The sequence below is a fragment of the Prionailurus viverrinus genome, chromosome A2 (assembly GCF_022837055.1).
Source record: "Prionailurus viverrinus isolate Anna chromosome A2, UM_Priviv_1.0, whole genome shotgun sequence".
In the NCBI taxonomy this organism is placed as follows: domain Eukaryota; kingdom Metazoa; phylum Chordata; class Mammalia; order Carnivora; family Felidae; genus Prionailurus; species Prionailurus viverrinus.
The window spans coordinates 15,313,810-15,328,338 of NC_062562.1; the positions used below are offsets into that span (position 1 = coordinate 15,313,810).

A 14,529-nucleotide genomic window follows, 5' to 3' on the forward strand; every position below is an offset into this window, starting at 1 on the left:
GCGGGGGGGGGGGGGGGGGGGGGAGGGGACGGAAAACTGCATGTGATAAAAGGCTTCGGGGGTCCATTGGAGAAGGGAGGCCCGTGAGCCTCTCAGGCGAGCCTCTCAGGCGAGCCTCTCAGGCACGAAGCTCAGGGTCGGACTCACCAAGACAGACTTCGCCCCTCCCCGTGCGGCCAACGGGCGCTCAGGGAATGTTCCAGAACAACTGCGGGTGCAGACCGTGACTCTCCAAAGAGCTCCTCCCCAGTTCCTGGGAAATGCCACATCTGGAGAATGCCTATGCCCCTCTCCCAGCCTTCACCTGCGCCTCACTCGCCCCGCAGTGCTCTCTCTCTGGTCAGGGGCCCAGCTGGAGGCAGGGAGGGGACTGAGCAGGCGCAGGGGGATGGCGTGTGGGGTCCTGGCCGTGCCAGGAGGAGGGAGCTGCGGGCGTGGCTGAGCCTGGGTGAGGAGGCAGGTTTCAGCAGCATTGTCCCCAGCCCCGCCTGGAAGGCCTCCCCCACGCGCCACCCCCGGGTCCCAGAGCCTGGGAACCATGACAACTCTCGGAGAGCTTACTTTGGGTCCAATCATCCTCTCCGGTGCAAACACGGGACGCATTTTTGCTTCCTTGTGATTTATCTGCAATAACCACGCACCCTACACCTGAAATCTAGCAAACCCCATGCCCCGTTGTTCACACGCGTCTCACATGCCACCTCCCCCGATGGAAAAATGTAAGAACGTTCTTGGTTAATAAAATACGCGTAATCTATAATGAGATGAAAACATAAGAGCCCTCGTCGGGTCGTAACCAGGGAAAGGCGGGCGGTGGGGGAGGGGGGTGCAGGTAGTGCTGATAGGAAGGAGTGAAGGCTTAGTTCCTGCATCAGGAGCTCAGGAGGGTGTGTGAGGCCACTGCCCCAGCGGTGTTTTCCAGAATCGGAGGCCAGGAAGGCCAGGAAGGAGGCATCAGAACCCGTAGAGGCCTCATGTCTTTGGATCTTGCTGCCTGTCCCTGCTTCCTGCTGCCCTAGCCCCTTCTGCCACCCTCCCCCAGGCCTCATCGCATCACTGGTGCCCAGAGGATTGCCCGGCCCCCAGGAGAGTTAGCCGTGGGGAGTAGAAAACGGTGCACCCAGAACTCCTCAGTGGGCCCGCGAGATAGGGAGCGACAGGTGTGGGCCCCGGGGTGTGTCGCCGGGACAGAGAAGGGGCCCGGCAGACGTGACAGAGGCCCTGCCTTGGACGTCACAGGCGGCCTGTGAACGTCAGGGTCTAACCCACCAGGCAGGGTGGAAGACTCTAGAAGGGCTGGGGAAAAGCGTTTTTGCAAACTACCTTCCAGCGCCTCAATTTTGGATACAGGCGTAGAGTTCAGATACGTAAAAAAAAATAAAGAAATAAAACTCATCATCATCATCATCACCCTCGAGTAAAAATAGAAGTAAACCTAAAACTACAACTTGTAAATGGGGCAAAGCGTCATTTGAAGAGTTGCTCTTAGGTCAAGTCTGAAAATACCGTATTAGTCACCGAAATCTGGCTTTGAGCTTAAAATGTGAGAGCGCGGGATGCTGGGAACACTACCAGTGCAGCACAAACCATGTCGATCGGGGAGTCGGGTCTGTGATCTGCCTAGTGATTGGTGTCTAACTAGTATCATGGGGATCACAGCACATACTCCACAACTGCCATCCCAACTGTGTCTTTATTCTCCCGGACCCCCTGCCAGACATCTCTTTTGTGTCCTCGCGCAGCCCGGGACGTCAGGGGTTTGATGCTGTTTGGACGCTTCGGTGCTTTGTGGATATCCTCATTGAGGCTCAGACTGTCCGGTTTGGATTGGGAGCTCCTCTATCGCACGGAGCCCTAACCAAACGTTGAAACCCAATTTGTAAAGGAGGGGCGTTGGGTCACTTAAGGAAGCAAAGACTTTTATCTCGGCGGAGCCAAGTGGAAAACAGCCATGCAGGGACCCAGTGCATTTCGGAGCTGGTGCAAGCAGGAAACACGGGGCTTCTGGAACCTGGCAACTCAGGAGCTGGAAGTTGCTCTGCTTCTGCTTTCCCACTTCACAGCCAGAGAAGGCTCCGGAAAGAAGCGTGTGTTTGGAGAGGGGAGTGCATGCTTCACCTTCAGGTATTTGTATCATCTGAATGAATGCATGAAATGTTGTTTTGGTGATGAGATGGAAATATTGGGGTTTTTTAAAGCTATGATTTGGAAAATGAATCAATGCTCGCACTATATTGTTTTTTAAAAATATATATATATATATCTGGGGGGGGGGCGCCTGGTTGGCTCAGTTGGCTAAGTGTCTGAATTTGACTCAGGTCATGATTTCAAGATTCGTGAGTTTGCCCCCCCCCCCCCATGGGTCTCTGGGCTGACAGCACGGAGCCTGGACCCTGCTTCTGATTCTGTGTCTCCCTCTCTCTCTGCCCCTCCCCTGCTCACTCTCTTTCTCTCTCTCTCTCTCTCAAAAATAAATAAACATTTAAAAAAATTTTTTTAAAAATCTGATTAGCGACTCCCCATTTTCTCCTCTCCCCAGCCTCTAGCAACCACCTCATCCACGGTTCTGACTATTTTAGACACCCCGTAAAGGAGAATCGTGGATTATTCATCCTCCCACGACTGGCTTCTTTCACCCAGCATAACGTCCCCAAGGTTCACCCATGTTGCCGCACAAGGCAGGACATCCTTCTCTGTAAGGTTGAGTAATATTCCACTGCATGTATATGCCGCATTTTCTCTATACGTCTACCAAAGTGCCCCAAATTCCAGTTATACAAGGCGTCAAGTTCCAAACATCTGCTTTCCAACATTCTACCTGTAGATAGAATGATGTATGATACACTTAAAAATCTGGCGGGGGGGGGGGGGGGGGTAGAAGGCGTGTGAAGTGTTCTAACCACAATAATAATAATGATAAACCTTAGATTGTCTTATTTTTCGCTTTTCCCTCCTTCCCCTGTGCGATTACACATTCTCGTCCTCGCCGTGTGACTGACAGTGTGCCCTGCAGGTGTCCCCCCCCAACCCCCTCCCCAGGAGGCTCGGCCACCGAAGAGTGAGCGGAGGGACATCTGCTTCAGCCACACAGAGGGGTAGAGTGGTTGGGCCGAGCCCCTGACTCCCCCTGCTCAGCCACCGGAAGGTGCGTCCCGGGCCACACCAGGCACTGTGGCGAGCCAGCAGGAAGACGCAGAGAACACGGCCAGAGCCCGGGCACACGGCAGCCACGTGTCACAGGGGCAAGCGGTCCGTGCTCGCTGTTTGAAGCCACCGGGCCGCGGGGGCTGTTTGCCAAGAAGCACAAAAGGGAATTAGTACATACGGTACAGGGTGGCTTTCTAAATAAAATTTGGAAAAGTATCTGTTTGTGGTTCCATCCTGGAATTCAGGGTGACAAGCATGCCTGGGGATCCGTCACGCGCCGGTCTGGGGCAGGTCCATAAGGACGATGTGTCAATTCCCCCGTACTCAGACCTCCAAGTGCAGGGACGGGGGGTGGGGGCGGGGAGGGGTGGAGGATGGAGTGTTTGCAAATCAGCAGGCACAGTGCAGAGTACGGAGATAGAGGTCGATGTGAAATCATCCGAGAGCCCAGAGGAGAGGGTAGCTAACTCGATGAAAGCCCTACATCACAGTGGTAATGGCTACAGTGGGATTTTAGTGCCACCAGGGAAAGCGCCACGTAAAAGCTGCCAACCCTCTCCATTCTAGAAGCGGAAACCCTGTCTTTATCCCGAGGAGAACACTTGAGTGGGCAGTTTGAGTCAAGCAGACGTCAGAGAAGATCATCATTCCCAGGGACGGGTGTCTTAAGACTTCTGGTGGAGTTGGGGGCTTGGCAGAGCCCCTCCTCCCCCCTGCTGTCATCCGCGATGCGCGACGACGCTCAAAGCAGCTGGCCCTGCCGCCTCCTGGGAGCGAGCCACCCAGACCCCCTCCTGCCACTTTGCCTTTTTCTCCTTATCAGGGTTTCCCTAACAAATAGAAGATTGGCCAGGGCTTCAGGGAAGCTTCAGGAAGATCAGCCAGCAGCCCAAAGGCCACCAGCAGTCACCAAGAAGCAGCTTGTCATGAGGGAAGAGGCATCCGGGCTGGTGAGCGGACCTCCCGTGAATTGGGGGGAGGGCTGGCCCTGGGTACGGTGAGTGATTGCAGTTGGCGAACTCTTTGGACGCGGTCACTTCGGCACTACGTTTGGAACTTGACCCTGGGGCGTCTCACATCTTCGAGCCCTCCTTGCTGCCTCGCTGCCCTGTGTCCACCACCTCGGCTCTCCAGTCCCCTCCTCACTTGCCCGGCTGGCCGGCTGCCCGGGGGATGCCCCACCCAGAAAAGAGGTGCTGGCCTCCCATTCCTCGCACAATTCTCTCAGACCCCCACACACCCTTGGCTTTGGGGACAGGAGCCCCCTCTCACCTCCCCACCAATCCCACCCTTTTCTACAAGCCTTTCCTGCCCAGATGTGTCTCCTTATAGGACTGGGGTGGGAGGAGTTGACACGACAACTGGGGGCACAGTTGTGAGCCCCCGAGGGAGACGGGTAACCCGGTGTCAGTGGTTTCCTTAGAACTGGAGGGTACGTAACACCTCCCTGCCCTCAGCCTCAGGCTGCAACCGCCTGTTCTGGGGCAACAGGAAAAGTCCTACATGATATCCTGTTTTGCGTAGACCTCAACACAGAGGTTCAGGTGTCATCCGATCTGCCAAAGTCACCCTGGGCCTCTCACAGCCCTTAATCGGTGCGTTGCACTGCATTCGCCACCCCCCCCCACCCCCGCCATCCCGGGAAGGGCCTGGACCACAGAGACATTAGTCTAGAGAGGACAGCGTGATGACCCCCAGCCCCACTCACCGCGTCGTGTGTCTGAGGCAGAAGGTGAAGTGGTGCTGGGAGCCACGGGCCATTGCTAAGGCATCATTGCTAAGGCACGCAGGTGACAAAATGTCAGTAAGGAGGGATTCTTCCTGTTTCTTTGAGGACCACGGGGATTCTCTGGATTTCTTGGGGAAGGTGGCTTTGGGGACACTGGGAGTGTCCTCCTTGGTGGGAGTCACAGAGCACTGACAGCAGATACTGGAAACAGGCTGTTGTAGTGCAGACCGACGGAAGGAGCTGGAACGTCTGATAGCAAGGCTCTGGCGAGACTGGTTATGGCATTCCGTCGAACAAGAGAAGCCAGACGTGACAGAGGGTAGCATCTACGATTCCACTTATATGGACTTAAAGGAGAGGCACATGAGGATCCCCGGTGACAGAAGTCAGAGTGGCCCTTACCTCTGGGCACGGCGCAAGGCGACCTTCTGGGGTGATGGGACAATTCCCTATCACCTCGATCGGTGAGGGGGAAGGTGGTTATGTGGGCGTGTGCATACCGGAACTTCCCCAAGCTGTGCACCTAGGATCAGTACACTTTGCTGCCTCTAAAGTACACTGCCATAAAACGAGTAATTAATAAATAAATAAATCCACCATAAAAATAACAACGGAAGAGTCACAGAGAGGGAGCGGTTTTTTTTAATAACCCGATGAAAAGCCTATACTGTGATCTTTAGCAAAACAAGAAAGAAAGAAAACAGAGAGAGAAGCATGTAGAACTGGTGTATGTGTGGGAAAATGAACCAAAAGGTATACGTGGGAAAAAGTCCGGATGGAGACACATCCCGTGTTTAAAAGGATTGTGTTGAGGGGCACCTGGGTGGCTCAGTTAGCTAAGCATCTGGCTTTGAGTCAGGTCAGGATCTCAGGGTTCATGAGTTCGAGCCCCGCGTGGGGCTCTGTGCTGACATCTCAGAGCCTGGAGCCTGCTTCGGATTCTGTGGCCCCCTCTCTCTCTGCCACCTCTCCACGTGACCTCTGTCTGTGTCAAAAATGAACATTAAAAAAAAAAGGACTGTTTTGAGATTGTAAGCCTATGTCTGATTTTTTCCCTTACTTTCCATTGTTTTGTTTTCCCTAACTTCATACATTAGACAGACTGAAATGTTCCCTTGATTCTACACTGCAGAAGTGCCCAGGGGTCCTCGCTTGTGACTCCCCGGGATGAACTCCATCCTGAGAGATGGCCAGAATCCACCCCTGGACCCAGAAACCGGAGAGGCATAAACAAGACACCTGCTAAGCTGTGCCTCCCTGTCTCAGCCCGTATATGCATCATCACCCCGTTTCCCCTCCAGTGCGTGTTGTCCAAACCGGCATGGCCACACAGTCATCTAGAGTACCGAAGGGGGGAGCTGCCTTCGGAACCGCCGGGGACCGAGGGCATCACTTGACAGATGAGGAAGTGGAAAGGCAGAGGGGAATCTCTTGCTAAAGGCAGCGCAGTCTGGGACTCCAAGCCTGCTCCACACTGCCCCCTGGGGGCAAGCCTGCCGTCACATCCTCAGCGACCCTGACGCTGGACACGCGGAACACAGGGCAAAGCCCCAGCCCTGGTGGTGAAAACGAAAGCCAGCCACGGGCACATGCAGAAATGTAACATCGTTCGGCAGCATCTGAGAGCTCCACACGTCCACACAGCACCAGCGAAGACAAAGCTGGTCTCAGAAGACCCAAAACTCCCTATTTTCTGCGAAATTGTATATCCATTCATTTGCTACCCATTTTGTGAACCCACATTTTTGCAAAATATACAGCACACTTAAGTAGCCCACAGGGGGCTGATATCTGGGAAACACTCTGCCCTTGTTATATCCTTTGATCTTGACCACAGACTTATCGAATAGGTTTGTGTGTTGGGTTGGTTGGTGTGTGTGTGTGTGTGTGTGTGTGTTGCCCCATGTTTAAGGATACGAAAACCAAGGCATGGAGGAGTTTCAGAAACTTGTTCAGAGGCAAGTAGTTAAAGGCTGATGCCGGGGGGCGCCTGGGTGGCGCAGTCGGTTAAGCGTCCGACTTCAGCCGGGTCACGATCTCGCGGTCCGTGAGTTCGAGCCCCGCGTCGGGCTCTGGGCTGATGGCTCGGAGCCTGGAGCCTGTTTCCGATTCTGTGTCTCCCTCTCTCTCTGCCCCTCCCCCGTTCATGCTCTGTCTCTCTCTGTCCCAAAAATAAATAAACGTTGAAAAAAAAATTAAAAAATATAAAAAAAATAAAGGCTGATGCCGGGACGTAACCCTGGAGCAGGTCTGCAGAGTCCGGTTCCTAAGCGTTCCCTCTTGAGTTACGCGCACGGGATGAACTCGGAGATTTTGTTCCCGATTCAGTCTCCCGGTTATGATGACCAGGGCTGGGCTCTGTTGTAACACAAGCGTATGCCCTGGATGGGTGGTGGTTGCTGCTGGGCTATTTCTGTAGCTTTTCTGCCTTCCCCCAGCCATCATTTCCTCCTGTTCTCCAAGCGCCAGTCATTAACTTCTCTCTTTCAGCTTCCAGTCTGCTGATACTACCCTCCTCTAGACAAGGACCCCAGGGAACCAATTTTGTTAACCTTTTATAAAATAAACTCTCCCTAGGAAAGGATCACGGAATGAGTAGCTAGGGGGGTTGATGTTTATCGAGTGTATATTACGTGCCAAATTCTGGATGTGGGTGCCTCATGAGCCCCTCCCCACAAACCTATGAGGCAACCCATTATTCAGCCCATCCCACAGAAGAGAAAGCTGAGGGTTGGGCCGGGCTTCAAGCTCAGGCAGGCTGGCTGCGGAAGCCACCTGCTTAGCCCTGCATTATGCTGCGCCCCCCAGGTTTGGAGTCTCCTCCGCCTTTTCTCAGACCACACAAGCCAACGCTTCTGATTCTGTCGTGGACAAAACGGAAGACCCCAGAGGGCGCTCTTGAGGCTCAGGCTGGCTCTCCCGCAGTGTTTTCAGCTCTGCCATCAACAGTTGAGGTTTTTAGGTAAGTAACCAACCACCAAGAAAGCTCCATGTGCCTGCAGGTGGTATTGTCCTAGAATCCTGAACCTGACCCTATTCTTTGGTCCGTTCCTGCTCACTTTATGTGGGAAATTTCTCATCACTACAGATAGACTTTCTTTGGAGAGAGGATCTCTGCTGCCTGTGTATCTGGCATGGTGCAGGCGCTCACGAACACCAGCCGGTTTGGAGGGCTGCAAAATAGCGACCGGGTAGAGGAAATTCGTAACGACGTGCCCCACGATGTATCCGACCCCAAGGAAGATGGGCAATGTGTTTTGCTCACGTGAGAGCCTACAGTTAAAGCCCTTTAGGGGCACCTGGGTGGCTCAGTTGGTTAAGCGTCTGACTTCAGCTCAGGTCATGATCTCGCAGTTCATGAGTTCAAGCCCTGCGTCAGCTCAGAGCCTGGAGCCTGCTTCGGATTCTGTGTCTCCTTCACTCTCTGCCCCTCCCCCCTTGGGCTCTGTCTCTCTCTCAAAAATAAATAAAAACATTTGAAAAAAAAAAAGCCCTTTAGATGACCAATTGTTTTTGTCTGCAGAGAAAAATAGTACTGGGGCCTGAGGTATGGGTGTGGGCTGGGCTGGGCACAGGGGATGGGGGAGACAGTGGCTAAAGGGGACCACGGGCTTCACGTGAAGCATCCCCTATCAATTTCAAGTTGGTTTCCGTGGCTTTCATTGCAGGCAAGTCTTAAGAGAATCAGAATCTCAACTGTTCAGCCTCACCATTGATAAGCCTTGTGGTCTTATACAAATAAATCATTGGCCTCTGAAGCAGCAATTTCTTTGGGCAGAATGAGGAAGTTTGACCCGATAAATGTGAATGTTTTTCTAGCGCTAATATCCTTCAGTCCTTCTATTTTCTAATAGACTCTGTGTAGTTGCATGAGCAGAAAACAAAAGAAAATAGTGTCGTCAGGGAAGCCCACAAATAAACTTTCAGGCCAGAAATCTAGTCTCTGGCCTATTTTAAGTTCAATTAAAAAGAAAAGGAAAGAAGAAGAAGAACTGTTTCATTTTTTTTTTGGCCCTGAAATGTACTTATTCATTAAAACTCCGCCTCCCCCTTTCAGTAGAAACCATGCATTTCCTACTTTTATGCTGCCTATATGTTTGATTTGCACAACTCAGCTAGCCAGAGCAGCTGAGACATCCGTTCCCCTACAAGAACCCTCCTGGTAAGTCATCCCTCAGCCACTCTGTCTGTTAGTTAGCTCGGCTTCTGTGATGAGTAAAAAGCTTTACAGGAAACCCTAGAAGACTGGACACACACCAGATGCTGGTAGAGCTATCTTAAATCATAATCTTCGAGAGGAGAAAAGAGTTAGAATTTAGAATCAATTTCAAACTGTGATAACATCGAAGATACAAAACATGATTGTGAATGAAAGATTGTTGTAAAGGGAGCAATATTTAAAAGAAAGAAAGAAAGAAAGAAAGAAAGAGAAAGAAAGAAAGAAAGAAAAAGAAAGAAAGAAAGGAGAAAGAAAGAAGGAAGGAAGGAAGGAAGGAAGGAAGGAAGGAACAAACTTCACCTTTCAAAAGAAATCTTTTCAGAGAGATGATTCTTAGCCAAAATCTTGGCAGAATGATCTTCTGGTAAGAACTGAAACTGACCAGGCAGGATGCCCTGTGAATGTATGTCCAAGACGAGTTGTATGTAAGTCCAGTTTTTTCGTTTGTTTTTCTCAGAAAAGAGGGAAGGGTAAAAATTGTCCGAATTCATATTGGACTACAAAAAGCAAATAAACTTTCCCTTTACTATATCAGCTCTACAGCGCATTTCGTGTCCTTTAATATATGGTTCTTGCTCTGGCTCAGAATTTAAGGTGAAATTTTCTGTATGTGTCTCCTTGCTACCTAATCCGAGGGACAGGAAGCATGAAACCCACGAGGATTTATTAAAGAAACTTCTACCAGGAAATGGAACCGAAATAGACCAGGCTAGCCAGCGGGTCATGGAGGGGCTGAGCAAACCCAGAATATGCATGGTGGCACCTGAGATGTTTTCTACCTCGATTGCTTGGGTATGTGCGGGAGCTCTTAATCATAGCAATTCGGGAACTGTAAACACGAACTTAGACTACACGTGAGAATGGCAGCCTGGACTTTATAGCTGGCTACTGGCTGCTACGACCCTCTCGGGGGACTTGGGCAGCGGCCCGTTTCATCCGGACCGCGTCGAGGTGCCAGGCTGACGATACCACACTCCACTTCCCTCACCAAGAAGCGAGAGACTAGGTAGCTGCTGGATGAGAGTGCAGGCTGCCTGCCTTCAAAATCAGCTGCTTTCTAGCTGTGTGTGGTTGGGCAAGTTACTCATCCTCTCTGTGCCTTGAGTTCTAATCTGCAAAATGGGGACGATAACATGACCTGACTCATAGGGTGACCGTGAGGATTAATTGAATGAATGGGTGTGAAGTTGTTGGCCCACAGGGTGCCCTTGGGAACCGTCCATGGTTAGCAACACACACTCCGGGGGACGCTCTGTATAAGCTCACCCCAGGGAAGGCAGCTGCAGCAGAGATGGTAAGACAGTGTTAGACAGCGCCTGAGTCGGTTTCTTGACGTTGTTAAAGCTTCATTCGTCCCACGTGGCTACAGAGCGTCAGGTTTTATTGAGTCAGACGATGCTTTTGTGAACCCCCCCCCCCCAAGAGTCACGGTCTCCTTCCAGTGAGCAAAGGTGATAGCGATCCTTCCTTTTCCTGAAAAAGTTCTTTCTTTTTCCTTTTCTTTCTTTCTTTCTTCTTTCTCTTTCTTTCTTTCTTTCTTTCTTTCTTTCTTTCTTTCTTTTGGCCAAACAAGGGAGCTCCGTTAAATGTAGAAACCTACGTACCAATGTTGAAAAGCCTGTTCGTGGATAAGACGGTCTGCACCCATGGCGGACCACCGCCAAGTACATTCTGGGGTATCATAGACGATCACTTTTTCTTTATTCACAGCGTCGAGCAAAATGGATTATCAAGCCACGAGCCCCTACTATGACATTGAATACGAGCTGTCGGAGCCCTGCCAGAAAACTGACGTGAGGCAAATCGCAGCCAGGCTCCTGCCTCCGCTCTACTCACTCGTGTTCCTTTCGGGCTTCGTGGGCAACCTGCTGGTCGTCCTCATCCTCGTCAACTGCAAAAAGCTGAGGGGCATGACTGACATCTACCTGCTCAACCTGGCCATCTCCGACCTGCTCTTCCTCTTCACCCTCCCCTTCTGGGCCCACTATGCCGCCAACGGGTGGGTCTTCGGGGATGCGATGTGTAAGACGGTCACCGGGCTCTATCACGTCGGGTACTTTGGCGGAAACTTCTTCATCATCCTCCTGACCGTCGATAGGTACCTGGCTATCGTCCACGCTGTGTTCGCTTTAAAGGCCAGGACGGTCACCTTTGGGGCGGTGACAAGTGCGGTCACCTGGGCGGCGGCCGTGGTCGCCTCTCTGCCGGGGTGTATCTTCAGCAGATCCCAGAAAGAGGGTTCTCGTTTTACGTGCAGCCCTCATTTTCCATCCAATCAGTATCATTTCTGGAAGAACTTCCAGACACTGAAGATGACCGTCTTGGGCCTGGTCCTGCCCCTGCTCGTCATGATCGTCTGCTACTCGGCCATCCTCAGGACCCTGTTCCGGTGTCGGAATGAGAAGAAGAAGCACAGGGCCGTGAAGCTCATCTTCGTGATCATGATCGGTTACTTTCTCTTCTGGGCCCCCAACAACATCGTCCTCCTGCTGAGCACCTTCCCGGAGTCCTTTGGCCTCAATAACTGCAGTAGCTCCAACAGACTGGACCAAGCCATGCAGGTGACGGAGACCCTGGGAATGACGCACTGTTGCATCAACCCCATCATCTACGCCTTCGTCGGGGAGAAGTTCAGAAGCTACCTCTTGGTGTTCTTCCAAAAGCACATCGCCAGGCGCTTCTGCAAACGTTGTCCTGTCTTCCAGGGAAAGGCCCCCGACAGAGCAAGCTCGGTTTACACCCGATCCACCGGAGAGCAGGAAATCTCTGTCGGCTTGTGACCTGGACCAGGTGTTTGTACACAGCCTAGGGGCGGGAGTGACCCTTTTAAAAAGGAAGTTACTGTCATAGAGGGCCTAAGAGTCATCCGTGCACCTGGCTATCTATCCCACCATTTAAGCCCGTCACGTCTGGAAAGCCGAATCAATATATGTTGATGACATAGCAAACCTCCTCACCTCCCCTCCGCACACAACAACTTATTGGCAAACTCTTCCTTTGCTGCAAAAATTTCATTATAAAAAAAAAAATCCCCAGAGAACTGCTAATTCTTGAGTTCGGTGACCCGAACAGGAATAACAAAACCAATCAAGATGCACACTGTACGGTTTCTGATCTGCTCGAGGCAACAGGTGCAGGTTGTAAGTGCGCTGAAAGCAGGTGCTTGTGGGTGATCTGTTAAGAAACGAGCTCTTCCAAGAGCGATCTCCCCTCCAGGGTGTGGTTGGTAAGTTCCACAGGCGATCAGGACCGGGTGAGAGCTTCGAGGGCTTCTTCAGGGAGAAGGGGAGAGGGGAGGAAGGTTAGCTCCAGGCCTGCAGGCCCCGCACATGTGCGGGGCGGCTCTGCGGTGGGGGGTCGGCACTGGCTGGGGAGAGACAAGGCGAGCCTGGACCATAGGGAGCGTGCACAGCACCGCTTGTCAAAGCCAGAGCAGAGCAGGGGGGGGGGGGGGGGGATCCCCGGCCACTGTCGCCGGAAGCTCGTTGCGCGGCCGAACGATGGCCTAGAAAGGTGAGCCTTTAGGTCGGGTGAGGCGAGGAGGCTTTCCATGTAGGTCCGGGCACCAGAGATGGGGACACCCTCGCAGCATGCGGGGTGAGAGTCAACAGAACTTGGGGTGGATTGGGGTTGGAGGTGAGGGGCCGTGGGGAGGCAGAGAGAACCTCTAGGCTTCACGCACGAGGACTGGAGATGCCCTTAAGGAAACCTCAGGCATGGAAAGGGGCCAAGGCTTGCATCGAAACCAGGAGGGGCCGGTGCAAGAGGAAGCCTCTGGTTTTGCCAGCTTGAACACAGCCTTCCGTAGACAGAACCTGGGCTCTCTAGCGGTGGCCGCTCCTGCCTTTGGAGTTGTCCCTCCCAACCCAGCTCCAACCGGGGGGCGTCTCCAGGGGGCTGGGAAGCACTAGGTTTAGGAAATGCGGGGAGTCTGAGGCCTGGGAACACGTTTACGTCAACTATGACATCCAGGGGCCCACTGTGTAGTTAATGAACATCCAGGGTTTTAGAAGCACTAAGCAAAAAGACGCCCCAGAGCGGGGAGGGAAGCCGGGATGACTAAGTCTCTGCCCGCCCAGGACACACCACTGCCTCCCTAAGCGTTGTCTTCCGGAGTTAACTCGCAGTGGGCAGAGGGGAGAAGGGACAGATTCATTTGGAAACAGGCCGCCTCCAGCTGACTCAGCTCCGAGAAGCACCATTTTACGGAACTCGGTGTTTCAGGCTGAGTGTGGTGGCTTTAGACTCTCCTTCCAGACGCCTTCTCCCGACACCCCCCCCCCCCCCCCGAACACTAAGGGATCTATTCCTTTCAAAGACAGGGTCATGATTTCGTGTTTGGCAGTTGCTCCTTGTACTTTCTTGTACCTGCCCGAGATGGTTTGGAATCCGGGAGGAGCTAAGACCATTTGGGAGAGATCAGGTGAGGCGACATCAAAGCAGTGAGACTCCCTCACAAGGTGAAGGTATCAGAATAATAAGAGGTGCTACTGATGTTTCTCAGCTCTGAAATATGACCTTGAGAGCGCGGGTGTCGACGGGGAGCAGCCGGAAGTGCTCTTGAGGTCGTTTCAAGGGCACAAGTATCCTATGACCTAGCCTCTGGGTCAACTCAAAGGCACTCTGATATCTTTGTGTGTCGAATACATATCATGTATGATGTGATCCGGCTCATGTATATAGAAAGTTACAAATCGCTTGGAAGAAAACCCTTTGCCTAGTAAAAAATCACCCTGTAAAATATCCGTATGCCTATTCTTTCCGTCAAGCGCACATGTAGCGAATAGCGTTCAAAACTGCGAAAGCCGGGCGCCTGGGTGGCTCCGTGGGTTAAGTGTCCAACTTCGGCTCAGGTCGTGATCTTGCCGTTTGTGGGTTTGAGCCCCACACCAGGCTCTGTGCTGGCAGCTCAAAGCCTGGAGCCTGCTTCCGGATTCTGTGTCTCCTTCTCTCTCTCTCTCTCTCTCTCTGCCCCTCCCCCACTCCTGCTCAGTCTGTCTCTCAAAATTCAATAAACATTTTTAAAAATTTAAAAAACAAACAAACAAACAAAGCAAAACAAAACCGTGAAAGGATTTTGTTAAGTCACTGTTTTGGAAAACTCCGTACGTACATGCACAGAGAGCTATACTTCCTTTGAAATATTTTTTAAAAGTTGCCCCCCGGGGCGCCTGGGTGGCTCAGTCGGTTAAGCGTCCGACTTCAACCAGGTCACGATCTCGCGGTCCGGGAGTTCGAGCCCCGCGTCGGGCTCTGGGCTGACGGCTCGGAGCCTGGAGTCTGTTTCCGATTCTGTGTCTCCCTCTCTCTCTGCCCCTCCCCCGTTCATGCTCTGTCTCTCTCTGTCCCAAAAATAAATAAACGTTGAAAAAAAAAAATTAAAAAAAAAAAAAGTTGCCCCCCCTTCCTGGGTCAAATTGCCAGAATACTTTGT

At 52.3% G+C, this 14,529-nt stretch overlaps 1 protein-coding gene across 5 annotated transcripts; it reads left to right on the forward strand.

Annotated features, from left to right (window-relative positions):
* The first annotated feature begins 8,986 nt into the window (after window positions 1-8,986).
* LOC125160295 (C-C chemokine receptor type 5-like) lies at window positions 8,987-12,111 on the forward strand. 5 transcript variants are annotated; one of them, XM_047849113.1, is made up of 2 exons: window positions 8,987-9,038; window positions 10,806-12,111. In XM_047849113.1, exon 2 carries the CDS (start codon window positions 10,817-10,819, stop codon window positions 11,873-11,875), a length of 1,059 nt encoding a protein of 352 aa, XP_047705069.1. In that variant the 5' UTR covers window positions 8,987-9,038; window positions 10,806-10,816; the 3' UTR covers window positions 11,876-12,111. The 5 variants fall into 5 exon arrangements, with proteins under 5 accessions (XP_047705069.1, XP_047705073.1, XP_047705070.1 ...); XM_047849117.1 differs by lacking the exon at window positions 8,987-9,038 and adding an exon at window positions 9,075-9,459; XM_047849114.1 differs by lacking the exon at window positions 8,987-9,038 and adding an exon at window positions 9,076-9,520.
* Window positions 12,112-14,529: the final 2,418 nt, after the last annotated feature.

What these genes read in the sequence shown, in the direction of transcription:
- LOC125160295 (XM_047849113.1), top strand. Translation starts at nt 10,817, where the DNA reads ATGGATTATCAAGCCACGAGCCCCTACTATGACATTGAATACGAGCTG.